Source organism: Delphinapterus leucas, chromosome 1 (genome assembly GCF_059928025.1).
Source record: "Delphinapterus leucas isolate spDelLeu-1000000601 "Yukka" chromosome 1, BTC_Dleu_Yukka2, whole genome shotgun sequence".
Lineage (NCBI taxonomy): Eukaryota > Metazoa > Chordata > Mammalia > Artiodactyla > Monodontidae > Delphinapterus > Delphinapterus leucas.
The window spans coordinates 73,662,094-73,690,080 of record NC_143129.1 but is presented as its reverse complement, the minus strand read 5'-3'; the positions used below and the strand labels follow the sequence as shown (position 1 = coordinate 73,690,080).

General features: G+C 40.7%; 1 protein-coding gene across 1 annotated transcript; it reads left to right on the top strand.

Annotated features, from left to right (window-relative positions):
* The first annotated feature begins 178 nt into the window (after window positions 1–178).
* SDHC (succinate dehydrogenase complex subunit C) lies at window positions 179–27,987 on the top strand. The gene is made up of 6 exons (XM_022559272.3): window positions 179–239; window positions 5,485–5,541; window positions 7,772–7,873; window positions 17,574–17,635; window positions 24,051–24,214; window positions 27,122–27,987. Exons 1-6 carry the CDS (start codon window positions 220–222, stop codon window positions 27,224–27,226), a joined length of 510 nt encoding a protein of 169 aa, XP_022414980.1. The 5' UTR covers window positions 179–219; the 3' UTR covers window positions 27,227–27,987.

Below are 27,987 nucleotides of genomic sequence, written 5' to 3'. Positions count from 1 at the left end.
CAAAAAACTTACCACTTTTTAGAAGTCAGCTGAGAGAGGCGGGGTCAGAGACTAACCGCGCACAGAAGATAGGCGAAGAGTCGGAACTAGGGCTGATCCGGAGAGCCTCCCAATCCTCTGAAAGAGCTGGTGTCGTCACGTGACAGAAGCCCCGCCCCTCCCCTCGCCCAGAGGTGGGGGGGGCCGTCGGCGTCACTTCCGTCCAGGCCGGAACCCAAGATGGCTGCGCTCTGGTTGAGGTGACTTTAGTGTGGGGTGGGAGTCGGTGCCGGCGGCTCTCGGGAGAGCTGCACTGGCCCCTCACGTCTTGCTAACAGCTGCTTACCCCGTGCCTCGGCAGGGAAATGACCTGTGGGTGGAGGCCACGCGCTTTGGAAACCTAGAGACCCTTCCCCTCCTCTAGCGTCTCCTGTGCACCATGTAGGGCTTCGGGGGTCCCTGGCCGATTATCTTTTCCTTACTCCTTGAGGATGGGTCGCGGGGCTTTCGCCGCTTCTATTTTCCCACTTTTTTTTTTGCGGTACGCGGGCCTCTCACTGCTGTGGCCTCTCCCGTTGCGGAGCACAGGCTCCGGACGCGCAAGCTCAGCGGCCATGGCTCACGGGCCCAGCGGCTCCGCGGCATGTGGGATCTTCCCGGACCGGGGCACGAACTTGTGTCCCCTGCATCGGCAGGTGGACTCTCACCACTGCGCCACCAGGGAAGCCCAGCTTTCCCACTTTAAAAATAGTTTTTCCCCATTTCTAAAATAGTTCTTCCCCAGATTGCCCTTGTGGCTGCAGCGAGAGCCGAGCTCCAAGAAAATAAGTAGGTCTAACTTCTCTTATTTAGGGCTTGGGCCTCGAGGAGAAGGATCTTGGTGTACTTTACCTTTGCGTTTTACTCCTGCAAACACCAGCTGCTGGCAATGAGTGGGCACTGTCCCAGTTCCTAACGGGCCCCTCGTAGAGAGTGCAGGAGGCCTAGACCCCTATCGGGGCGACGATTAGCAATAGCGCCCATAGTGGTTGCTCTGCTGTCTCAGAGCAGCCAGGAACTTCAGTTTGTTTATTTTTTTACTTGGTGGGTGAGGGGAATAGATGCCCCGGTTTTTCTCTGTAGTGTCAACTCCTTGTCCTGAGAAATACCCTAGATTGTCTTCCATTATGAACTGTCCATTGTCGACAAGGCCTCGTTCTCTGCTCAGAGCCTTTCTAGCCATAGCGATTTTTGACGCTCTTGGTACAAATCCCAGCATAGTTTCGTGCCAGCACTATTTTTGGAAACTATTTGTTATGGAAAGTTAGTTTTAATGCAGTTGAGATTTAATTCCTGATTTCCCCAAATGTCTTCTCATTTCTCTTTCCACTTCAATCACCCAGTGTAAAAATAGACGGACTTTATTTAGTTTTTCTCTGTGACAAAATGATTCCTCTTGGAGCTGAGATCAGGAATGGTTTATCTTAATCCTTCGTTTTTCTCCCTGACTCTTATTTACAATTGTGTCTTTTTTTCTAAAGCGTGTCAGGGCTAGTCTTGCCAGATTGCTTCCTTTATTACAAGTAGTTTGACCATAATTGAATGCTTTTGAATTCTTTGATATATCATATTTTAGAAGATGTCACAGGCTTTTTGGTGGAATTAACGTTTAGCTTGTAATGATCATATTGGGTCTAAACAGTTCATTTTAGGAGTTTCATGATTAGCGCTTAGAAACCAAGGATCACTGTACTCATATGTCCAGTCTGTATCATTTTGAGCTGTGTAGGACTGTCATCACTAGGATTCATTAGTGGTAGTACAAAACTCTTATGGAAAGGGCACCTTAAATTCTAGGAGCTAGTTTCTAGTTCTAGTAGTGTCACTAATTCCATTTATTTGGGACAAGTCAAGGTCATTGATTGAATGATTGTGGTTTCTTCACTTGTGAATGAAAATAGTGATAACTTGAACTCACTTAAGAGAAATATTGGCTAAACATTTTTAATGCTTGGTTAACTAAAAATTATTAGTTATCACAGTATTGTATGTCATGGCTTTTGAATAGTGCTCTATGTTTTGTATACTCCCTAAAGTTCATGGGCTAGCTAGGGAGGAATAACCAGCTAAGTAGCACAGACTCCATTGGCAGTCAGTCAGGGAATGACTTGCCAAAGCCAAGACTGAGATAGAGAACTAAGCTAAGAACAGCTAGGCTTCTGTGTAGTAATGTTCATGCAGTTTAAGCACAAAGCCACCAAGTCATTAATCCTCTGAATGTTGCTCATCATATTAAATGCTACGTGTGAAGCACCTCCAAAAACAAGGTTTAATTTATTTAAAGTCTAAATTCTTAAGACTGCCTTTTAAAATAAGCATACTAATTCACAAATCACTTTTTTGAGCCTCTTCTGTCATATTGTTATAGGTGCTATAGATGCAGAGTATTCCAGTTCTGTTCTTGAGGAGCTCAAAATTTAGCAAAGGAGATAAATGGATTAATTAATAAGCAACATAATGTTGATTTAGGGATATGAACAAGTGATGTGGGAGCATGACAGGTGCAGCAGGTAGGGCTAAAGGAGTGGTGAAGTTGCCATTTGGGAGTTGTTGGATCTTGAAGGATGAGTTTTATCAGGCTGCTAGGGAGGTCCACTCAGAGAATAGCCTGAGCAAAGGCATGTGGTCAAAAGAAACTATGCTCTGTCTGGGGGTAATGTAACATTCAGTGTGGTAGAAGTATAGAGGGCTGAAGGGAGCTTGTGGGAGAATAGCTCTGGAGAATTGGATCAGGTCATGTGGCGAAGGGCCTTGTTTGACTGCAGTGTGAACCTTCTAAGTAGTGGGGAACTGTTAAAGACTTGCAGGCAGATGATTGATGAAGTCAGCTTTACTTTTCAGTAATTTAACTCTGCTAATATTGAATGATAGGGAAGAGATTGGTGCTAGGAGATCAATTCAGGAGCTCCTGTTACAGTCCTAGTGAGAAATGAAGAGAATACAGACTAAAACAATGGACTGAAGTTTTCTAGATAGTATTGGTAGGATTGGGTGATGCCTTGCATATATATGGGGAGATGTAAGAGAAAAGAAATCAAGAATGACTTAACATTGTATCTTTAGAGTTAGTTGGGTGCTCATACAATTAATCAGAAATTCTGTATATAAATGATTGCTCTTCATTGTGTCCTTCAAGGTTATGTAAATACTTTAATGTTCCTGTTACCTCAGACATTTATGAAACTAAATTTTGACATGCCATCAGATCAAGTTTAGAGGGCATACAAGAGAAATTCATATTACAGTCACATCTTGTTTTGGACCAAAAATGGATCTTATTCAATTTGATCACATAGACTTGGCTTTGAATAACTTTTGGTTTTTTCCAAAAGTCAAATCCATTTTCAGCAGATGAATATTTTTACACTGCAGAGTTTTAAAAAGAATGTGATATGAATTCTAAAGACCTTTGGGAGACCAGTGAAATATTACTAAATTACATGTATGTGGTATATTGCAGTTTAGAGAGTGCTTTCCTATACATTTTCTCTTGCAGTCCTCCCAACAACCAATAATGTAGGTATTATCAATCCTATTTTATAAATGAAAAAGCTGAAGCTCAGTGACTCACTAAGTTACACAACTTATGCAGATCTAGACCTCCAGTCTGGCTTTTTTACTTTGTCCAGTGTTCTTGTTACATTACTGTTGTTGCGTCAGTACAGAGAAGAGTTTCAAAAACAATTTAAGCCATGATTACATTTTGGGGGAGACATGTATAATGCATTTAGAAAGGGACAGGCACTAACTAGAAATCAGTTCTGGCTTGTTAATTAAAAATAAAACAAAGTACTGTTACTTTCTAGCTATAACATATAAAGCACTCTTCCTGGGTGGAAAAAGAAATCTTTTCAGCGTTCCTGGTTTCACATGAAAGGCAAGGATAGATTAGATATCTACTCTTGTCATATTTCAAATAAGGTTATGCAGTTGTGCAACTAGTTTCTGTTAGGGCCTTGTGGAAAGTTTACATTGGTATTTGTCTGGGAGACAATAGCACTAGACAGAGAGTGCTGTAGATTCCAACCCACATCTGCAAACTCTTGCTGGGTAGCTGAGTGACTGGACGTAGCCTGGTGTGAGGAATGCATGCCCTGCAACTTCAGAGTCACAATTGATTTAAAGAGATTTGTTCCCACTTCTTTTTTTCTGGGAGCCTTGGGTACACAATGTCTGTATTCATCTCTTGCCTCCAAAGCTGGAAAGAGGGAAGAGCTGAAGGAAGTGTTGGTTGGATTATTTTTCCTTCAAATAGTGGGCCCTTATAGTGTTCTAGTGTAGAGTGTAAGGTTCTTGAAATATTTATGCATCTAATATCAATGGTATGAGGGACATCATGAGCTTTTTTAGAAGATCATTGGATCTCAATGTGATCTTGTATCCCCACAGTGCCTTGCACATAGTGTATATACAATAAACTTTTGTAGAATCTCAATGTATTTGGTCCCAGAGCTTCATTCTGATAACTTTCTCAAATACCTTTGGAAAGATTCGATATAACGTGAGTTAAAGGGGTGTAGTGATCATGTGTTTTTCATAATACCATGTAAATGCTGGATCAGTTAAATTCTCTTTAGATAGAATGCCTGGCTACATTTTAGTCTCAGACTTGAAAAGCAGTTCCGGTATTGATATATACATTTCAAAAATAGCAACTTTTTAGTAGAAAACTTGTGTTACCTTCTTCAAGTACCTTTTCATGTGGGTAGTAAAGAAATCTACATTCTCATATTTTTTGCACTATTATATGACAGCTTTTTTCACTTAAAGTTCATCCAGGTTGTCTGGAACTTGTTGGTAGTTCCTAGAATGACAGCTTAATACTTAGGACCCTGCCTCCTCAAACCCCTTGTTCTTTAAACCTTTTAAATTCATCCATTTGCATCAGCTGTCTGCTTTTGCTAAGTGGTATAGTACTTGGTGTTGCCACTGGCTTAATCTGTACCCACCCCCCTTTTAAAATTTTATTTTATTTTTTATTTTATTTTTGGCCATGCCTCATGGCATGCAGGATCTTAGTCCCCTGACCAGGGATTGAACACTTGCCCCCTGCAGTGCAAGTGAGGAGTGCTAACCACTGGACCGCCAAGGAAGTCCCCCTCTCTTTTTTTTAAACCCCTGTCTTTTAAACATCACCTCCTTTAAGATCTAGCTTGAAAAAATTTGCTTTCTGTATTTATTTGTTGAACATTACCAACTCTGGTTATTCTTTTACCTTGTATTATTTGTGTTCAGCTAAAACCTTATTTTGCATTTGTGAGTAATATTTGTGATTATTCTCAAGTTATTTAAAGTTGCAGCTTTCCAACTAGAAAAAATCTCAAAGATCCTGATACTGTCATTGTTTTTATCTTATTCCTAATTTTCCCCTCCACCCAGAGTCTAATACAGTACAAAAATAGAGAAGTTGATATACTGAAGTACATCTCTAAATGTGTATTGACTGTTGGTTCTCTTATCTTTCAGACGTGCTGGCCATCATTGCCTCCGTGCCCACCTTAGTCCTCTGCTCTGTATCAGAAAGTGAGTTTCTAAATATGGAGATTATTATTATTTAACCTTTTTTTCATCAGGGAAAAGCAGTAGGTTGTTGACTGATATTTTGGGGATATGTACGAAAGCAGGTAATTGTAGATGGTTGGCTGAAAATTTAGTGATTGTGGTCCTTATTTTTCTCATCTGGTAGTAGAAGAAGGAAGAATAAGAATATATCTTTGTTTTTTTTCTCAATTTTCCTCACCTTAAGCTTTTCTGCTATATCTAACTTTATTGATTTGCATTTTGGGCAGCTCCCAGGCCTTAGTCTTTATATCTCTTTCTTTCTGCTATATTCATTTCTAGTCTAGTGACTTCAACAATTGTCTCTTTGTGGTTCTTTTTTTTTTTAACGTTTAATTTTAGAAATATTTTGTACTTCCAGGGAGTTCCCTAGTGGTCCAATGGTTAGGATTCAGTGCTTTCACTGCCACGGCCCGGGCTCAATCCCTGGTCGGGGAACTGAGGTCCCGCAAGCTGTGTGGTACTGCCGGAAGAAAAAAAAAAGAGAGATAGTAGAAATATTTTGATAATTTGTACTTTCAGAAAAGTTGGAAGAATAGTACAAGGAGGTTCTGTATACCTTTCACCTGCATTCATCAGTTGTTAACATTTTGCTGTGTTTACCTATCACTCTATATATTTTAGGTTGTGCTATATGAAATTGCCATTTTTGTGGGTCAGAACTGGCCTAGTATTGACAATTTAGTGTGATTCAGCACAATTTAATTATTGTGATTATTTTCTCTGAATTCTTTAGATTAAGTTGCAGACATCATGACCTTTTACTTCTAAAAACTTCTTCTAAGGGAATTCCCTGGCGATCCAGTGGTTGGGACTCCGAGCTTCTACTGCAGGGGCTACCAGTTCTATTCCTGGTTGGGGAACTAAGATACTACATGCCGTGTGATGTGGCCAAAAAAAAAAAACTTCTCCTAAGAAGAAGAGCATTATGTTATAAAGCACAGTAAAATTATACAAATGCAATTATCAAATTTGGCAAATTTAACATTGATGTAATCTTATCTGATATACAGTTGTTTTTCAGATTTTCCATTTGTCCCAAATAATGTACTTTATAGAAATATAGTCCACCTGTCCCCCATCCAGGATCTAATTAGGCTCACATATTATATTTAGTCGTCATATTTCTGTAGTACCCTTTAACCTGGAACTATTTCTTAGCCTTCCCTGTGTCTTTTATGACATTGACATTTTGGAAGAATACAGGTCAGTTATTTTGTAGAGTGTCTCTTAAGTTAGGTTTGTCTGATTGTTTTCTAATGACTAGATTCAGGTTATCCATTTTTGGCAAGTGTAGTACATAAATGATATTGTATCCTCAGTACATCACATCAGGGGCATATGATGTCATTTGTCCCATTAGTGATTTTAACTTTGATCATTTGAATACAGAAATGTCTGCTAAGTTTTTTCCCAGTATGGAGTTACTGTTTTTAACTTTTGCAATTAATAAGTAATCTATGGGGAAATATTTTCTTGAGGGGGATAGATCATGTTTAATATAGGCACCTAGAAAGTTAAATTGTTGAACACAGCTGTTTAACAATTGGCTTCAGGGACTTCCCTGGCGGTCCAGTGGTTAAGACTCTGCACTTCCACTGCAGGGGGCGCAGGTTTGATCCTGGTGGGGGAACTAAGATCCCATATGCCCCACAGTGCAGCCAAAAAAAAAAAAAAAAAAAGTAAAAAGAAAAGAAAAAGAATAAAACAGTTGGATTCAGCCTAGCCCAGTGACAAGGAAAACCAAGAAGCTATTCAGAGGTACTGAGCTGAATCCAGTTCTTGATTTTTGAGAACCTAAAAAGGAGTCTTGAAGAGCCAGATGAGAGCAGGTGGTAATGTATGAGATATCACTCATGGCCTGGGAAAAGGGTAATCCATTTATGTAAATGGTTTTGAAATATTATATTTGCCCTGCCGCCCAACAAGAAAGAAGTTTAGCCTCCATTACTGGACCTGTGTGTTGGGGGATTGGAAAGAAGAGTTATCCTCTGATATGACCTCATTGGGTGATTGAGGTTATTAATAACTGAGTCAACCTTGGCAGAAAGATAAGGTGAGTGGACAAACATGTTTTCCTAATACATAGGTTCATCTAGCCCAGCTTACCTTTTTATATTTTAACTTTTTGTTATGTGAAAATTTAAACCAAGTTTACTTTTAATCATTTTAAAACCTTTTGGTTTTATTTTAGTGCTGTTCCTTTGGGAACCACAGCCAAAGAAGAGATGGAGAGGTTCTGGAATAAGAACACTGGTTCAAACCGTCCTTTGTCTCCCCATGTCACTATCTACAGGTAAGGGCTCTGGAACCAGGGAATTTAGTAGTAGTGGATAAAAGTTCTGGAGGTTGGCCCATAGCCTCCCTGATTATTTCCCTTAGGCCTTTTTTATAACAAGATGACTAAATTCTCTCTTCTGGCCTTAGAAGGGTAATCTAGCCTGCAAAACTGCTATTTGGAAAATTCTGGTAAGTCAAAATGTAATTCCTATTAATTAAAAAAATTATTTCGAAACAATTTCAAATTTACATAAATGTTGCAGAAGTAGTGCACTGTGTTCCTCTATACCTTTATGCAGATTCCCAATGTGTTATAACATGTCTGAATGATTTAAGAACAAGTGCAGTGATGATGATACCCCGTTATTCCTGTATTAGTTTTCTAATGCTGCTGTCACAAGTTAACTACAAACTTGGTAGCTTAAAACAGCACATTAATTATCTTACAGTCCTGTAGGTCAAACTCTGGCTCATGTCTTACAGGGCTAAAATTAAGGTGTTAGCAGGGCTGCATTCGTTTCTGGAGACTCTAGGGGAGAATCTGTTTCCTTGCCTTTTCCAGCTTCTGAAGGCTCTTCCGAATTCTTTGGTTTGTGGTCTTCTTCCATCTTCAAAACCAGCAATGGTGGGTCAAGTTCTCCCATCTTGTCACTTTGAACCTGCTTCATTGTCACATTTCTTCCCTAACTCCCTCCTTCTGCCAGACCCTTCCACTTTTAAGGACTTTAAAAGGATTATATTGGGCCCATCCAGCTAATCCAAGATAGTCTCCTTATCTTAAGGTGAGCTTATAGCAACCTTAATTTCACCTGCAGCCTTAATTCCCCTTTGCCATTTAAGGTAAACTCACAGGTTTCAGGGATTAGAATGTGGACATCTTTCTGCCTACCACAATCCCTTAATACTTGAGTGTGTATTTCCTAAATTCAAGGAAACTCTCCATACTACAACCATCACAGTCAAAATTAACATTGATCCAGTGTTACCAACTAATCCTCAGATCCCATTCAGATTTTGCCAGTTGTCCCAGTAATGTCCTTTATAGGTCCAAGAGCCAACTCAGGATCATGTATTACATTTAGTTGTCTCTTTAATCTCCTTCAGTATGGAACAGTGTTTTAGCCTTTCTGTATCTTTTATGATCTTGACATTTTTAGGATGTTTCCCAGTTTGGGGTATATCTGATGTTTTCTTGTGTTTATGCATTTTTGGCAGGAATACCTCTGAAGTGATGCCATGTTCTTCTTAGTGCATCCTATCAGAGGGTGACATAGGATGATGATTTATCCCATCGGTGGGGATGTAACTTTTTTTTTTTAAGATTTATTTATTATTTATTTATTTAATTTATTTATCTTTGGCTGCATCGGGTTTTAGTTGCAGCACGTGGGATCTTCATTGTGGTGCACGGGCTGCTCTCTAGTTGTGGCGTGCGAGTTTTCTCTTCTCTAGTTGTGGCGCACAGGCTCCAGGATGCGTGGGCTCTGCAGTTGTGATGCATGGCTTCCAAAGCACATGAGCTCTTTAGTTTGTGGCACACAGGCTCTAGTTGAGGCACTCGAGCTCAGTAGTTGTGGTGCGTGGGCTTAGTTGCCCCGTGGCATGTGGGATCTTAGTTCTCTGACCAGGGATCGATCCCATGTCCCCTGCATTGTAAGGTGGACTCTTTACCACTTGACCACCAGGGAAGTCCCTGGTTGGTGATGTAACTTTTTATCACTGGTTAAGGTGTGTCTGCTAGGTTTCTCCACTATAAAGTTAATGAAAAATGATGTTGTATTTATTAATTCTTATTTTGTGGGGAGGTACTTGAGAGTATAATATTCTACTTCTCTTCAGAAGTTTACCCATTAGCATCTTTCGATGGTAGTTGCCTGAATCAGTTATTACTGCGATGGTTGGCAAATTGTGATTTTTCTAATTCCATCATACCTTGTTTATTACTATAAGGTAAAGCTTTCTCTCTCTCTCTCTCTCTCTCTCTCTCTTTCTCTTTCTTTCTCCAGTATTTCTAACAGGAAAAACTCTTCTCTTCTACTCTTATGACACCAACTAAAGGAAAGACACTAATGTTTCCTCTCTACTCTTGATACTTCTGATACCAAATGTGTACGGGTTTTCCCACATCAACCAGTTTTTCAACTCTCCAGCACCAACTGGGTGTCCAACAATTCAGTTATGACACTTACTACTTGGAGTTAGCACAGACCCCCCCAGGTTAGGGGCTCAGTCCCACAAGACTGACTGCCTGCCACTTTGGATGCCAATCGCAAGTCCCAGGTTGTCACCTGTACTTCTGACTAATCAACTATAAATCAAGAGTTTTCATAACACCCTCTGTGGATTCAATAATTTGTTAGAATGGCTCAAAGAACTCAGAAACATTTTCTTAAATTTACTAGCTTATTATAAAGGATATTACAAATGATACAGATGGATAGCCAGGTGCCCTTTTAGTTAGTTCTATGTCTGGAAGGATCCTGAGCACAGGAGCTTCTGTCCCCATGGAGTTGCGGTGCACTCCCTTCCTGTCATGGATGTATTTACCAGCCTGAAAACTTCCCAAACCCTGTACTTCGGGGATTTTTATGGAGGCTTCAACACGTAGGCATGATCAATTATTAACTTAATCTCTAGCCCTTCCCTTCCCGGAAGGAGGTGGGGGTGGGGCTGAAAGTTCCAAGCTTCTGGTCATGGTTTGGTCTTTCTGGGGACCAACCCCCATCCAGAGTCACCTCATTAGAACAAAGATCGCTCTTACCACCCAGGAAATTCCAAGGGATTTAGGAACTGTGTGTCAGGAACCCGAGTCAAAGACCAAATAAAAAGATACTCCTAGCACCCCTATCACTCAGGAGATTAATAAGGGTTTTAGGAGCACTGTGTCAGAAACTAGGAACAGATATTTATATATATATATATATATATATATATATATATGTATATTTATGTATATATGGACTTCCCTGGTGGTGCCTGCCAATGCAGGGGATACAGGTTCGAGCCCTGGTCCAGCAAGATCCCACGTGCCGCGGAGCAACTAAGCCCATTAGCCACGACTACTGAGCCTGCACTCTAGAGCCCATGAGCCACAACTACTGAGCCCGCATGCCACAGCTACTGAAGCCCACGCTCCTAGAGCCCGTGCTCCGCAACAAGAGAAGCCACCGCAATGAGAAGCCCGCGCACCACAATGAAGAGTAGCCCCCACTCGCCGCAACTGGAGAAAGCCCGTGAGCAGCACCGAGGACCCAACAAAGCCAAAAATTAATTAATTAATTTAAAAAATATGTATATATATATATGTATTTTTTTTTTCCTATTATTGCACAATTCCTATTTTGCCCAAAGAGTTACACTGTTACTCTGATTTATTTTGTTGTTCAGATTGTCCCAGCCTTAGCTAGTGGGAGTTATTTCAAGATGGCTCCTGTGAAATCAAGGTCTGGATGCTAGATGTGCTCATTGCTACCAGGATATCATTGCTTCTAGGCTGTTTCAGTAGATAGATCTATGAGATATGTATATGAATACACACATGTACATGTGTATATGTGAGTATATACATATGCATACGTACATCTATTTCTGTTAATTTGTTGTCTTCAGAAGTAGCATTGATGGCTGTTATGCTGGTGTCTTCCCCAAAAACCCCTATAGATCTGCTCCTTTCTAGCTAACTCAGCAAATCATCTTGAGCTCAGCTACCGTCTTTACTTGGGTTCCTGCCAGGGAGGCTGATCATATTTTAACCACCTCCACAAATACCACAACCCTTCAGATTTTTTCCAAGCCAGATTCCAGAAATAATTCTGATTGAACAGTAGAAATTGGACATTCTACTAAAACAGAAGATTAATAAGTGATCTCAATCCTTGCTACTTTATGGTAAAACTTATTTTTAAGAGATGAAAGATGTGGGGGAGGATTATAATGATGAAGAACTTCTCAATTTATTTTGAGTCTATATTTAAAGCCCTGGCCTTTTTTCACAGCTCATATAACAAACAGTAATGAGCTGATGAGATGAGACTTAAACTACCTTGTTTGCTCTTTGGTTATGAAACTCTAGACAGGAAACATAGAGCTGTTTCCAAAGTGAAATGTCTGGGAAAGATTTCTGAGATATCTGGAATCATATTTTCTGTTGCTAACTTTTATAGATTTTTGGAGGTAGCACGGAAGTATATGGTTAAGTTAGCCCTTTCTGAAGTACTCTTTTTTTTTAATTTTTTAAAAAATAAATTATTTATTATCTATTTTTGGCTGCGTTGGGGCTTCGTTGCTGCACACAGGCTTTCTCTAGTTGTGGTGAGCAGGGGCTACTCTTCATTGCGGAGCATGGGCTCTAGGCACGCGGGCTTCAGTAGTTGTGGCTCATGGGCTCTAGAGCGCAGGCTCAGTAGTTGTGGCGCACGGGCTTAGTTGCGCTGCGGCATGTGGGATCTTCCGGGACCAGGGCTCGAACCCGTGTACCCTGCATTGGCAGGCGGATTCTTAACCACTGTGCCACCAGGGAAGTCCCTGAAGTTCTCTTTATCTCTTAATAAATTAAGTCAGCTTATCAAAGCAAAAGTGTATATAGGGATTACATTATTGGGAAAACAAGTCATTCTAAAGGACATTAGAAAATAGTTTAAAAACTTAGAAACGTTCTTAAATTTTAATTTATTCTTCAACCTCATTGGTTTTAAGACTGCTACTTGGGGCTTTGGATATTCCATTAAGCTTCTGCGGATAGTCGTGTGGGGCTGGCCAACATGCAAATTGCACTGTAGGCCCTTAGTCCTGGATAACCAAAGCAACGTGACTTTAAGGATTTTGCATTTGAAGAAAGAGTGCTGCTCAAAAAAATAATAATAATAAAAAAATAAAAATAAAAATGTTTAAAAGCCACTCTTGTACCTAATGAGTGAATTTCCTCTGCAGTATTTTCATAAATGGATGTCTACCTATGCTTGCACACCTCCAGAGAAAAGGAACTCACTATCACCCTTTTCCAATTTGGGAATTTCTCTTATTATCAGAAAGACCCTCATTTTATTGAACTTACTACAACTTACATCTTCTGTACAGTGGTTCTAGTTCTACCTTGAACCGTATAAAATAGATCTAAGTCCATTTTTTTTTCTGACAACCTTTATTGACGTTGAGTATCTTTTTATGTGTTTATTTGCGGTACGCGGGCCTCTCACTGCTGTGGCCTCTCCCGCCATGGAGCACAGGCTCCGGACGCGCAGGCCCAGCGGCCATGGCCCAGCCGCTCCGTGGCACGTGGGATCCTCCCAGACCGGGGCACGAACCCGTATACCCTGCATCGGCAGGCGGACTCCCAACCACTGCGCCACCAGGGAGGCCCATATGCTCATTTTTAAGTTGGGTTGTCTTTTTACTTTTTTTAAATTGTGGTAAAATGTATATAACATAAAATTTGCCAGTTTAGCCATTTTTAAGTGTATAGTTCAGTGGCAGTAAGTACATTCACATTGTTGTACAACCATCACCACTGTTCATCTCCAGAATCCTCTCATCTTCCCAAACTGAAACTATACAATAATTACCATTCCCTTCTGCCCCCAGCCCCTGGCAACCACCATTCAAGTTTCTGTCTCTATAAATTTGACTACTCTAGGTACCTCATAAGGTAGAATCATATAATGTTTGTCCTTTTGTATCTGGCTTATTTCGTCTGGCATAACGTCTTCAAGGTTCATCCATGTTGAAGAATGTGTCAGAATTTAATTCCTTTTTAAAGCTGAATAATATCCCATTTTACGTATATACCACATTTTGCTTATCCATTAATTCGTCCATGGATTTCTGTGTTGTTTCTATCTTTTGGCTCTTGTGAATAATGCTGCTATGAACATGGGTGTACGAATATCTCTTTGAATCTCTGATTTCAATTCTTTTGGGTATATCCTCAAAGTGGTATTGCCAGATCATATGGTAATTCTATATTTAATTTTTTTATATAAATTTATTTTATTTCTTTATTTTTGGCTGTGTTGGGTCTTCTTTGCTGTGTGCGGGCTTTCTCTAGTTGAGGCAAGCGGGGGCTACTCTTCGTTGCGGTGCATAGCTTCTCATTGTGGTGGCTTCTCTTGTTGCAGAGCATGGGCTCTAGGTGCATGGGCTCAGTAGTTGTGGCTTGCGGGCTCTAGAGCACAGGCTCAGTAGATGTGGCGCATGGGCTTAGTTGCTCCGCAGCATGTGGGTTCTTCCCAGACCGGGGCTCAAACCTGTGTCGCATGCATTGGCAGGCAGATTCTTAACCACTGCACCACCAGGGAAGTCCCTATATTTAATTTTTTGAGGAAGCAACATACTGTTTTCCACAAGGGCTGCACTGTTTACATTTCCACCAGCAGTGCACAAGGGTTCCAGTTTCTCCACATCCTTGCCAACATTTGTGATTTGCTGTTTTTGTTGTTGTTTTAATAATAGCCATCCTAATGGATGTGAAGAGGTATTTCATTATGGTTTTGATTTGCATTTCTCTAATGATTAGTGATGCTGAGCATCTTTTCATATACTTACTGGCCATTTATATATCTTCTTTGCTTTTTACTTTTTTGGTGGTATTGTTTGCAGCGTGATGTTAGGTCACTTGCTGAAAATCATATATCTTATGTCTCTAGCTTTTCCTTGATTAACATTCTACTAACAGTCAAAAAAGGAAAGAAATTTAACACACTTCAAATCAGTAGATATTTGTTAGTTGCTCACAGTGTGCTTGGTACTTTTTTAGGAGTTGGAAATACAAAGATGAATAAGATATAATCTGTGTTCAAAAGGATCTCAGTATTTCCTGAAAAAAAATTTTCCAAAGGGAAATCATACTGGCTCCTAGTGATCATCTTTTCTGTAAGTGAATTTAAACAATCTTGATTTTCTGTGCTTGACTCTTATCTGATGTTTGAAAGGAAATAGTGGGGATGATCTGTCTCTGCTCCATGATGTCTGAGGCCTCAACTAGAGAACACAAGGCTGGGACTGAAATAATTTGAAGATCCGTTTACTCACATTTTGGGTTGATTCTGGCTCTTAGAGGGGACTTCGTTTTTCTCTCTACATGGGTCTTGTTACATGATCTCTCTGCTGAGGCTATTTTGGGCTTCCATATTGCATAAGAGAGGGATGGATGAAGGGATGGAGGGATAGAAGGAGGGCAAGTGATTTGGAACTCGTGCAGTGTCAGTTCTGCTGCATTCTGTATCTTGAGGCAGTCAGTCATGAAGTCCTGTCCGGAGTCAAGGCGCTAAATATAAATGCTGCCTGATGAGGAGTGACAAGATTCTGGAAGATCATGTGAGACTGGAAATAATATCATGGTTGTTTGGAAAATAAAATCTCCCTTACCTACTCAGTACTAGGCTAACCAGGCTATGGTTTTAACCATTTTTTTTAATTAAAAAATTTTTTTTAAATTAATTAATTTATTTATTTTTGGCTGCATTGGATCTTCGTTGCTGCGTGCTGGCTTCCTCTAGTTGCAGTGAGTGGGGGCTACTCTTCATTGTGGTGCGTGGGCTTCTCATTGTGGTGGCTTCTCTTGTTGCGGAGCACGGGCTATAGGTGCACGGGCTTCAGTAGTTGTGGCACATGGGCGTGGAGTAGTTGTTGCTCCACGGCATGTGGGATCTTCCCGGACCAGGGCTCGAACCCGTGTCCCCTGCACTGGCAGGCGGATTCCTAACCACTGCGCCACCAGGGAAGCCTAACCATTTTTTTTAAATGAGGGTAACATTTGACTTTATCACTCCCATTTTCCATTTCAGTATGTCTAAAAGATTACTAGAACAGTGCATATATTCCATGTGTTAGCTCTTGGGATTTAATTGATCTTGCCAGGAGCCCTAAGTGCACTTGGAATGCTAAGCAGTGTCTTATAATTTCCCGACCTTTTTTTTTTTCTTTCAAATCAATATTTGTTCTGTCTTTTTCAGTCTGATAATCATTCTCTTTGACAAATAAAATAGTTGAGCAATCTGCTTTGCACTCTGTCATCCATTAACATAAAATTGTCAACCCTAGTTAGGAGGCTGTCTTTCCCTGAATACAATTTTAAAAGCCCCTTGTTGTTGTCCTTGACATTTTTGCAAGCCTCAGCTCATTCTGGGTTTTAGTCTCCTGATTCTTCTAATCAAATTATGCCACTGTTCTCCGCTTGTCCTTTGTTGTGAGGCTCTTCTTCTGCCTTTTATATTTATCTTGTTAGTCTGAGTTAATGAGAGTGGTGTCTAGCCAGTTTTTTTGGTTTCTTTAGACATTACTCCTTTCTTACTGTGACCATTTTTAATACATAGAATTTCCTTTTGCGGTCCTTTCAACCTACTTGAGTTGCTTCCCTTTAGAGTATGGAGTACGTGGTCTGATTATGCTCAGCATTCTCTATCTAAGCTGACTTTCCAGGATGAATGTTAACTTTATCCAAAGATGCCTGTTCTTTCCATTTCACTAACCAGTTCCCTCTTGAGCATGAGCACTAGGTCCAGAATGTAGCAGTGTTGGTTGTCCTTCAATGGAAATGCTTTGGCAGACAGAGAAATCAGAACATGATTTATTTATTTATATTAATTAATTTATTTATTTTTGACCGTGTTGGGTCCTCTTGGCTGCACGCGGGCTTTCTCTAGCTGCGGCGAGTGGGGACTACTCTTCGTTATGGTGTGCGGGCTTCTCATTGTGGTGGCTTCTCTTGTTGTGGAGCACGGGCTCTGGGTGCACGGGCTTCAGTAGCTGTGGCTCGCAGGCTCTAGAGCGCAGGCTCAGTAGCTGTGGCCCATGGGCTTAGTTGCTCCGCGGTATCTGGGAATCTTCCTGGACCGGGGATTGAACCCGTGTCCCCTGCATTGGCAGGAGGATTGGTAACCACTGCGCCACCAGGGAAGTCCCAGAACATGCTTTAAAAAGTGGTTTGATGACAAAGTATTTTAAAACTACTGTGGATTAAGAACATATACTAAATCCAGCAAAATGGGATTTTAAATTTGGGATAGGTAATTTATTAGGGAATGACTGATATGCTCAATTTGGATATTTTGGGGTATATAATAAGAAAGATCATGGATGACTGTATGTTATGTGAAACAGTGGATAAATAAAACTCAGGTTTTCTTCTACTTCTGTCTTATGACTGGAGAAATGGAAGGACCCAGGTGGTTGTAATCTAGTGTTTATTTTCTAACTGTATGCAACTTTTATTGATGTTTTTGACCCATGTTCCTTCTTCTTATGAAAGGAGGAGTTTGAGTTTTAATTGATTCCTCCTCTTAGCTCTGTTAGTGATGCAGTCTGGAAAAGGGAGTAATGCATCTCCTTAAATACTTCATTGTTCTTATTTTCAAATTAGAGAGTGGAAACACAGGAATGTGAAAGCTGTTTGTTTTTGTTTTGTGATAAATGGTTGCCTATTTCCGAAGTGGTTTATATTCTCTTTGCCAAGACGGACTCTCTACTATGGTGTCATCTATTCCTTTTTTTTTTTTTTTTGCGTTACGCGGGCCTCTCACTGTTGTGGCCTCTCCCGTTGCGGAGCACAGGCTCCGGACGTGCAGGCTCAGCGGCCATGGCTCATGGGCCCAGCCGCTCGGCGGCATGTGGGATCTTCCCGGACCGGGGCACAAACACGTGTCCCCTGCATCGGCAGGCGGACTCTCAACCACTGTGCCCTATTCCTTTTTTTTAAATTGCTTTTGTGTGTTTCTTTTCAGATGGTCTCTTCCCATGGTGATGTCCATTTGCCACCGTGGCACTGGTATTGCCTTGAGTGCAGGTATGTATGTATGTTTTTATGCACACGTGAACACAAAAACACACACACATACTGCTTTGAAAAACTTTGCTGTTTCTTTGGCTCTTGGCAATGCCTCCTTGGCAGTGCCTACTCAGAAACTTGATTTAGAGAAAATGATAAGTCATTTAAGCTTATTGTTTGTTCATTTCTTTAACAATTAATTATGAGTTCACACAATGCTCAGGTTCTTTTCTTAGCCAATTTTTTTTCTTTTTTTAATTCTTTTTCTTATCTTTTCTTAGCCAATTTTTAAATCATCCCTAGCATGTCCTGATAGTATGTTTGTCATTACAGAGAACAGATATAGAAATATAATGGAGATAGATTGGCTGACTGACCAAACACAGTCCAAGATTAACCATCAACCTTATTCTTTCAGAAACTCAGTTTTAGCACCCAGTTTTCATCACCTAGAATTGATCAGGTGCAAAAACATTAACTCATTCTCCAATCTCAAAAATTCTTGGTTAAAAATCAGAATGTCTATTTCTTTATTTATATGATATGAAATACAGCTGCAGAGTGAGTCGTATGCTGGTCTTAGTGCATCCTTTTCAGGTAGTAAGGTTTATTACAGGTAGGATGTACAGATTATAGTCAGGTTTCTGGAGTCTGATGGATCTTTCCACAGTAGGGAGGTACTTTATAAGAGGATCAGCTGTATTTTAAAAGTTTTCTCTGGCTAGTGCTGGAGACATGGACATATTTTTGTTTTTCATAATATCCTTTGGGGGCCCCTCCTTGACTTCTGTAGAGTGTGTTTTCACTGAAGTGGTCATCAACAGGACTAGTGGCTCAAATATAGGGATCCTGTATTTAGGGAGCAGCTGCTGAGACATTGGAGGAATTATCCAAAACTAAGTCTCTGCTGTTCACAATTAGATTAGTTTTGTTGGTAAGCAAGTAAAGATAGGAATTCCTATCTAAGATCCGATGTTACCATTCCTATGTTACCATTCCTTAGGTTATTATATAACTTGTAATTATTTTATTTGCTTAGTTTTTATAAATCTGTCTCTTTTATTAGGCTGTAAACTCTTCATAAAGTAGGAACTGCATCTATCTTATTTACCTTTCATATCCTCTAGCACTCAGTAGGTGCTTAGTTAATCTTTATTTACTAAATGAGTACAACCATGTAAATCACTTTGCTCATAGTGGTCATTTCAGATATGTTCGTTCCTTCTAACTTCTAATTAATCTCCTGTTATGCATTAGAAATTGGTTAGTGATAATAATAGCCTCTACCCTCAAGGGTGAAAGAGTCTAAGGAGTAAGACAAATAAATATTTATAATGCACTGTGATAACTTCTTAATAGAGATATGAGATCCCAGAGGAGAGAACAACTCTTCAGGAATTTGAGAACTTGAAAGAAGGATGAGTAGGAGAATTCATGAAAAGGAGGTAGAGGAGGACTCTCCAGTGGATAGACTACCTTATACAAAGGCACAGGGCTTGGAAAGCATCCAGAGTCCTGGATAATGATAACTAGATCTGCTTGTTTAAGAGTTGTGTTATGGGAGAAGCAGCAAAAGATAAGGCTGGAAAGTGCGCCAGACAGTAAAGGACTTTGACTGCTGTGCTGAGAAGTTGGAACTTGATCCCATTGACCATGGGAAGTCATAAAAGGTTCATGTTCTCATTTGTTTGGCCTAGACAAGTCCATGATTAGGTATTTATTCAGACTATAGAGATTTTGTGGCCAATATATAACTTCTGAAAAGCATGTTGAACTAGAAAAGCATGATGACACTAGTTTGACTTTATATAGAATTTATTGAGGAAGACCTTTACAAGCAGTCCTTTAAAAGATGGAGAGAGAAGGCTAGTAACACTCTTTCATTGCTTAGATTCTGTAGGGATTAAAATACTCGTGATTTTTCATAGTGATAGACAGTATAAAAATCTAGGTGAAATTAGGTAAATGCTTGAGAATGACAGGTACCTGAAGCTGCAATGTGAATGAGACTGGGAAAGGGTAATCAAGATGCAACATACAACAATAAAAAGAATGAGATTCAAAAAAGAAAATATGAGTGCCAAACAACAGATATTTTAGAGGAATACAACTATAAATAAATTGTACAATTAACTTGAATGGGTAGAAGAATGGTCCTGAATGTTTTGGATAGTCTTTAAAAACAGGTCAGATTGGAGAATCAGAACTTCAGTGAAAGGTCACTTGACTGTATAGGCAAACCTACTGCTCAGGCAGTCGTTTCTTTTCTAGAAAAGCCAAAGGACTTATAGATATATAAAGTAACTAATGGAACTCTGAAATGACTGTTTTTTTCATCTGGGCTTTTCATGAGATGGGACCGGCGTTATTGATTCTCCAATGTGATGTGTTATACCCTTGTCATTCCCGACTGAGGCAGTTTAGAGAAAGAGAAAAGAGCATAAACTTTGGAGTTAGACCTGAGTTCAATTCCAGCTCTGTCACTAACTAGCTACTGTATCATCACTATCTTTTCTGGTTATAATAATGCCTAGTTAGGACTGTGAGAATTAAATATATAAAATTTGAGCTGTAAATCAGGGTTCCCATGACCCCTTCCTAAGGTTTGATAATTTGCTACAGAAGAGCTCACCATAACTCAGGAAGACACTTTATTTAGACATACTGTTTTGTTTCTTTTTTTTTTTTTTTTTTTTTGCCATGTGGCTTGTGGGACCTTAGTTCCGTGACCAGGGATTGAACCTGTGCCCCCTGCATTGGAAGTGTGGAGTCCTAACCACTGGACCGCCAGTGAAGTCCCAAGACATACTGGTTTTTAAAATAAAGGATCAACTTCTTTATTTTATTATTTTTTTTAAACTTGCTTCAGAACTTTTTTTTCCTGGCTGCATTGGGTCTTCGTTGCTGCACTCAGGCTTTCTCTAGTTGTGGCGAGCGGGGACTGCTCTTCGTTGCAGTGCATGTGCTTCTCATTGCGGTGGCTTTTCTTGTTGCGGAGCTCGGGCTCTAGGAGCGCAGGCTCAGTAGTTGTGGTGCACGGGCTTAGTTGCTCCGTGACATGTGGGATCTTCCTGGACCAGGGCTCGAACCCGTGTCCCCTGCATTGGCAGGTGGATTCTTAACCACTGCGCCACCAGGGAAGTCCTCAACTCCTTTATTTAAAAAACCAAACGAGGCTTCCCTGGTGGCACAGTGGTTGAGAGTCCGCCTGCCGATGCAGGGGACACGGGTTCGTGCCCCGGTCTGGGAAGATCCCACATGCCGCAGAGCAGCTAGGCCCGTGAGCCATGGCCGCTGAGCCTGCGCGTCCGGAGCCTGTGCTCCACAACCGGAGAGGCCACAACAGTGAGAGGCCCACGTACCGCAAAAAAAAAAAAAAAAAAAAAAAACAAACGGAGGAGATACACAGGGCAAGGTATGGGGGAGCAGAGAGGGGAGTATGTATGGAGCTTCCATGCCCTCTCTGGGCACACCACTCTCCCAGTACATCTTTGTGTTCAGTGACCTGGAAGCTGTCCAAGTCCTGTAGTTTAGGGGGTTTTATGGTGGCTTCATTGCCTAAGCAAGGTTGATTAAATCATTGGCCATTGGTGATTAGCTCAATCACCAGCCACTCCCAGGTGTGGTGGGGTTGGGGGAGGGAGGTGGACAGGGAAGGGGAGGGAGGTATGGGACTAAAAGTCCCAATCCTCAAATCATGCCTTGGTCTTTCTGGCAGCTAGACCCCATCCTGCAGCTGTCTAGCCGCCCGCCCCCCTCCCCCCCCAGCTACTAATTATCTCATTAGCATACAAAAAACCTTTCCTTTCATTCCAGAGATTACAAGGGTTTTAGGAGCTGTGTGCCAGGAATTGGGGGAAAAAGACCAAATAGGTATTTCTTACTGTATCACATCTTCAAACAAGGAATATCAGTATCAGTAAGTTAATCAGAAGAGATTTTGGCCAAAGCTTTCCTCTTTACAAATGAAAAGTATATGAGAAGAAATTAAATATGAAATTTCCTAAATCCTCCTCTGATGTCTAGTGTACTGGAAGGCAGGAAGTAGCCTCTCCTCCTAGAATCTGAGTGCCTGAGGAGGGACTCCTCTAACAGCCAAACAATTTAAATTATGAAAACAAAGCCACTGAAGCTGTCCCATCTAATCACTAAGAAAAATTAAATGGTGCTTTCACTTGGCTGCCAAGACCAACTTCAGCCTGCTCCTCTGCAGTTAAGTGCTACATACAGAACTGTGCGGATTGTCAGTAAGTCCCGTTGCCACTTCCAGAAGCCATCATAAGTTCTTTCAGACACTTCTTCCCAGCAAGCCTCTGCAGATGTCACTGCCAAAGAAAATGAAAACATCTAAAAGGGACTTGGTGGACCTGTCCAAATGATGATTAAAACTCAGGTTGGCAGTACCTGATTGCTGTCCTAGCTGAAGTGTTGTCAAACTAATCTCATATATTCTGCCTGTCTGCTTCCCTGCAGCCTTGTGGGGGGGGCGGCATGTGGCGGGCAGGAGTATTCATGCATTGAGGGAAAACAAAGCATTTCTGAGAAGCATTTTCTCTTCTGGTGACAATCAGTTTTTCCAGGTCATCCCCTCTTGACAATTCAAGGACTAAGACATGGAGTAGGAAGGGCTGAGAATGAGATTTTTAGGTACAAATGATCAGACATTTTCTGAGAGGTAAAAGATTAAATATTCCAACTGTTAATGTAAATAATAATCACTACCAGGCCTGTATTAGGAACTTTATATATATGTATTTAATTTAATTCTCACAGTCCTAACTAGGCATTATTATAAGCAGAGAAGGAAGTGATGATATAGTAGCTAGTTAGTGACAGAACTGAACTCAGATCTGTCTTAACCAAAGTTTGTGCACTTTTCACTCTCTCTATACTGCCTCTGTCTGGAATGACTGGGATTCCTAACATATGACATATCACATTTGAGAATCAATAATTCATGTCCCATCTCACAGAAAGCCCAAGAGAATAAAACAGTAATTTCAGAGTTCCGTTTATTACTTTATAAATCTGTAAGTCCTTTGGCTTTTCTAGAAACAAAGCTGACTGCCTGAGCACTAGGTTTGCCTGGTCTCTCACTGAAGGTCTGATTCTCTAATCCGACTTGTGTGAATGTCAGTGTGGAACAGGAAATGAGCATGGTAATGTCCAATTTAATTTCTGAGGTTTGAGATGTACAGTATCCAACAACATATTAGTAGGTAACTCCGGTTATTTAAGAATAAAAGTTTTTTCTTTCCGTTTACAAGGATAATTTTTTTCACATAGCTACTAAATTGTTAGGACATAAATATTTGAGTTGTTTGAATCTAACTACTTAATAAACAGAACTGTTAGGTTTTTCTTTTGGCTTGGGGGCATCATGAAAAAAATTGCTGAAAACACTGAGGTACCATGGAACTGAGATAGTTTGAGAAGGTTTGGGAGGAAGATATGACCCAAGAGCGTTCAAGGATCTTTGACAGCCTGGATAGATAGGAAGCTAGACGATCACAGGAGCTCCCCACTATCCTCTGAATTTCAGTGCAAACCTGAAGTTCCGAAACCTCGACAGCCACACATATGCCTCAGATACCAGGCTCAGCTTTGATCTGTGCAGCAAATGTGACAGCAGTCTACTAACTGAGTCCTAGGAATAGCCACTCAGCAACACTAACCTCTAGGAGACCAGACTCTGACGTGGCTGCCTCATCCTAGGGTGTGGACAGCATGTCTTCCTTCAGCCTTTGCTTCTCCTATGAATGCTATAAAATTCTGACGCATCTGAGGTTTCGTCAAAGAGCTGCAAGCCATGGTAGTTATTCTCAGCACCAGCATTCTTCCAGACTGATGGAGAAATGGACGGCACCCAAAAGTTTTTAATTTTGATGAAGTCCAATTTATTATTTTGTTGCTTCTGGTTTGCTGTCATAGCTAAGAAACCACTGCTAATCCAAGGTCGTAAAGATTTACTCACATGTTTTCTTGGTTTTATGGTTTTAGTTCTTACATTTAGGTCTCTGATCCATATTGAATTAAATTTTTGTATGGTAGAGATTTGAGTGATTTAAAATTTTTTCCCATTCTTTTCCTTGGACTGAATGTACTGTTATTATTTTTTCTTACTGAGATGATGATATAGATGCAGCCAGAGGTGGCTTCTAAAATGATGGGTGAAGTTTTTATAGAGTTTTTATAGAGAAATGTTGAAAGAAGGAGCAATATGCTAAAATATATGGCAAATTTAAGAGATTAGGGTCAGATTCCAAATAACGTATCTTCCACTGTGAATGTGAACATTAGTTTAAATCTTCCCCATTTTAAAATGGTTTAGAATTGTGTGAAGTCCTAGGGGCTGTCATAGAACCCAGTTTTATGTGTTACATTGGTTGTAGCTGGTGTGTAGTTGTGACGGGCTTACTTTGTTTCTCCGCAGGGGTCTCTCTTTTTGGCTTGTCAGCCCTCTTGGTCCCTGGGAGTTTTGAGTCTCATTTGGAACTTGTAAAGTCCCTGTGTTTGGGGCCAGCGCTGATCCACACAGCCAAATTTGCACTTGTCTTCCCTCTCACGTATCACACCTGGAATGGGATCCGACACTTGGTAAGTTAATTGTAGACTTGTACATTTTCTGGGTGAAAGGAATGGAGAGCCTGGAAGGATTTTCTCTTTCCTGGTCTGGGTTTAGTGCTGTTCTTAAAGTTAGTTGTGCTGGACCTTTGTTCAGGGGCCTCTTGGGGAAAGCTAAACTAGATGCCCTGTGCATTGCCAGGTAGCCCAGCTGGTGATGTAGCTGAGACTGGATGTAGGCCTGGCAGATTCTTGCAGGGTCTCAGTGAACTCTTTTAGTTTCAAGAGGGATGTTACTAAAAGAGACCCATGAAGCCAGGCCATACATCTGGCATAGAAGGCATATTTATCAGACAAATAATAGTTACTGCTTTCAGTATAAACTTCCTGTCAACACAGAGTGACAAATTTGGCTGGAGTCAAATATTCTGACGTTTATTATCTTGATATTGGATTGTGTTAACTGCTTTTGTTTTTTTGTTTGTTTTGAACTATTAGAGAGAATGGGGCCAACTTTAACAAGCAACTGGGTGCTAGGATCCCAATATTGAGTTTAGGAATCTTTTGATAGCCTGAAATCTGACCATGTTGCCTCCTACGTGACCTTGGGGTCAGTTCAAACTGGTGTCTCCTTCTCTTTATTAAGGAATTAAAGCTTAATCAAACCTGCCCCAGGTCAGAGATGAGTCTCTCCTACAGCATTTTAAGATTTATATTTTGTGGTCTCCCTACCCCTAGTCTTGCTTCCTTCCCCAGGAAGATAATTACAGCTTTATTCTTTCTGGTTTTCCATACTTTCTCAACCTAAGCCATCTGTCAGTTGGATGCTCTTGCCTTAATTTGACCTTTCATAACTTCCACATCAGAGCCTAGAGATAAGCACTTTCTGAATTGTATTCTGGTCCAGTAGACAGTTTAATGCAATCAGAAGCATGAGAGACTAAATGATCTATTAAATTAAGTGTATCTATCAACTGTTCCCTGGGGCAGTGTTCAGTTTGATTCAAAATGACTTCACTTCCCTCAGGAGGAGGGGATGGAGAGGGAGGGCATTTCCATTAATGACTTCTTATTCCACAGAACAAAGCTTTCTAATGGAATCAGCTGATCAGCTTCCTTTGTTGGCATCCTGGCTCAGGCAGGGACTTGCCATATATTTGCTTTTGTCTCAGTATGGGGGGGAGGGAAGGGGAAGAGATTTTATAAAATGTCAGAACTAAGTCAAGGCTTTTCTTAATCCCTTAAATCTGCTTTTGTTTGTTCTTTTAGCAAGTCCTGGCTCTGAGTGTGGGACAGGATTTTTATCTGTTCTCTGTGACAGTCCATAGTTCTTGCACTCACAGCTTGATAATTGCCTTGCCAGAAGATCTAGTGGGGGAGTGGAGGGTGGAATTGATATTAAGAGAGTAGGAAGTGACAAGGTCTCTGGTATGCTAGAGAATATTCCCCCATCACCACCACCCAGTAGGACTCGATTTTTTGGTAAAACACTGTGCCTTTATAAGCAAAACAGCTTTTTGTGGAATCTGTTTGATTCCTAATCTTATCTAGGTAGAAGCTCTTTGGCAGCTGAGGTAGGGGCATCTTCTCATCTTGATTATTTTGGGGGCTGTCTAATTTTTCTCTGAAGCAATCCTAATTTATTCAGTTTTACATTCAGGGTATAGGTATATGTGTGTGTTGAGACAGTCATATGTGGAAAGTGTGAAACCTGAAGACTCTACTTTTGCCCTAGATCTTTTAGAGTACAATATGTTAATGTCCCTAGAGCACAAGAGAGTCTAGATCAGTATTTTTTAAATTGTGTTTTTTAGACTCAATGGGTAGAAAATCAATATAGTGGGTTGCTATCAACAAAAAAAAGAAATTTAAATAGAATACAACATATAGAATATAACACACATGGTAATGATAAATATTGCTTATTGTTTCATGAACTTTTATATATTATATATTTTATACACACACACACACACACACACGCACACACACACTGGATACTAATTAAAAAGATATTTCTTAGTTGGGGGTGTGGGTCACAGTCAAAACAAAATTGAGAAATAGTGTTCTAGACCCCAAAGAGTATTTTTAAAAAATATTAGTCCTGGACTTCCCTGGTGGCACAGTGGTTAAGAATCCGCCTGCCAATGCAGGAGACACAGGTTTGAACCCTGGTCCGGGAAGATCCCACATGCCACGGAGCAACTAAGCCCAAGCGCCACAACTACTGAGCCTGTGCTCTAGAGCCCATGAGCCACAACTACTGAGCCCTTATGCCACAGCTACTGAAGCCTGCGTGCCTAGAGCCCGTGCTCCACAACAAGAGAAACCTCCACTTGCTGCAACTAGAGAAAAGCCTGTGCGCAGCAATGAAGACCCAATGCAGCCAAAAATAAATAATTTATTAAAAAAAAAACACACTAGTCCTCTGATGGACAAATGTTCCTTCTCAAAGGGGATTCTGTGGTTGGCTATAGCTAGGAAACCATGTACATTATATCCCCATTTTGGAGATTAACAGTGTGCATTAATAGTTTGAGAAGTCTTGTAGTTAAACTTTTACCAAATTAATTTGATTACAGAACTTTTTTCCCCTGTGTAATGCCTTTTAACATTCTGAGGAACTAGTTTTTGGAGAAACACACTTTGGGAAACATTGATCAGTTTTTTTGTCACGAGAGAAACTTTTTATTCATTCTGGAAGATCTTATGGGCTGAGGGTGGATCCCTTTACTGTCATTGGGATAAGTGGGTGGTCGTTACTGTATTGTGGGTTTTGAGGAAAGTGAAGGTCAGGAATAAGGGGAGAAGAGCTTTTCTCTAGAATCATGCTGAGAGAAATTGCCTGTTCATAGGTGGAGTTCCTTTCTGAGAAAGGAACTGTGAGAGTGACCAGGACCCTGATTGCTGAAAAGAATTTTTTTTTTCTTATTTCTACAGATGTGGGACCTAGGAAAAGGCCTGACGATTTCCCAGCTATACCAGTCTGGAATGATTGTCTTGGTTCTTACCGTGTTGTCCTCTGTAGGGCTGGCAGCCATGTGAAGAGCCGACGTTCCCAGCATCATCTTCCTACCAGTTATTGCATTGACCCATCTTCCTGTTTGTTACTCTTATCTTAAGCCAGGGCAAAGTTATCTTGATTTGTTTAGACCCTTTTGTGCTTGCAGATCCCCTTGGAGCTCAGCAGTAAGAGTACCTTATAGAACCAGAGTAGTGGAAAAGGATCCAGTTTTCCCCTTATTTCTAAAGATGGAATGACTGTAAAGACTCCCTTTTCCTGCCCCCAGCTTGCAGCCTACTCTGGGCCTGGGAGCCCTCATTCTCTCTCCATATTAGGCCTTGATTTGTGCTGAGGGTCAGCTTTTGGCTTCTTCCTAAGACAGTGGAAACAATGCCACTCTGTGGCCTCTGCCATGGGGACTGGGAGTGGGGCTTGGGTTGCCACTGCCTGTGGGTTGCTGGCTTAAAGGACAATTCTGTTAATTGGTCAGAGCCCAGGGTCTTTAACACCCACACAACGTGACTGAAAGAAGAGGGGTGGGGGTGGAGGGGAATTAGCCTGTCCTGGCTAGAGGGAGATGAAGAGAGTAAGTTGGCTCTTGGAGCACATGCTTTGGGGAGAAGAAGATATATAGCTTTTGATGCAAGAGGAAGATCCAGAAAACTATCACTGAACCTATTAAGGATTATTTCTCTTCCTTGCATTTCCAGAAAAACCAAACCTCTTATTGTCATGTTTTCTAATCCAAATTCATGCGACAGCTTTTTCTGAAACAGAATTAAAATTATTATTTTGTCTTTGA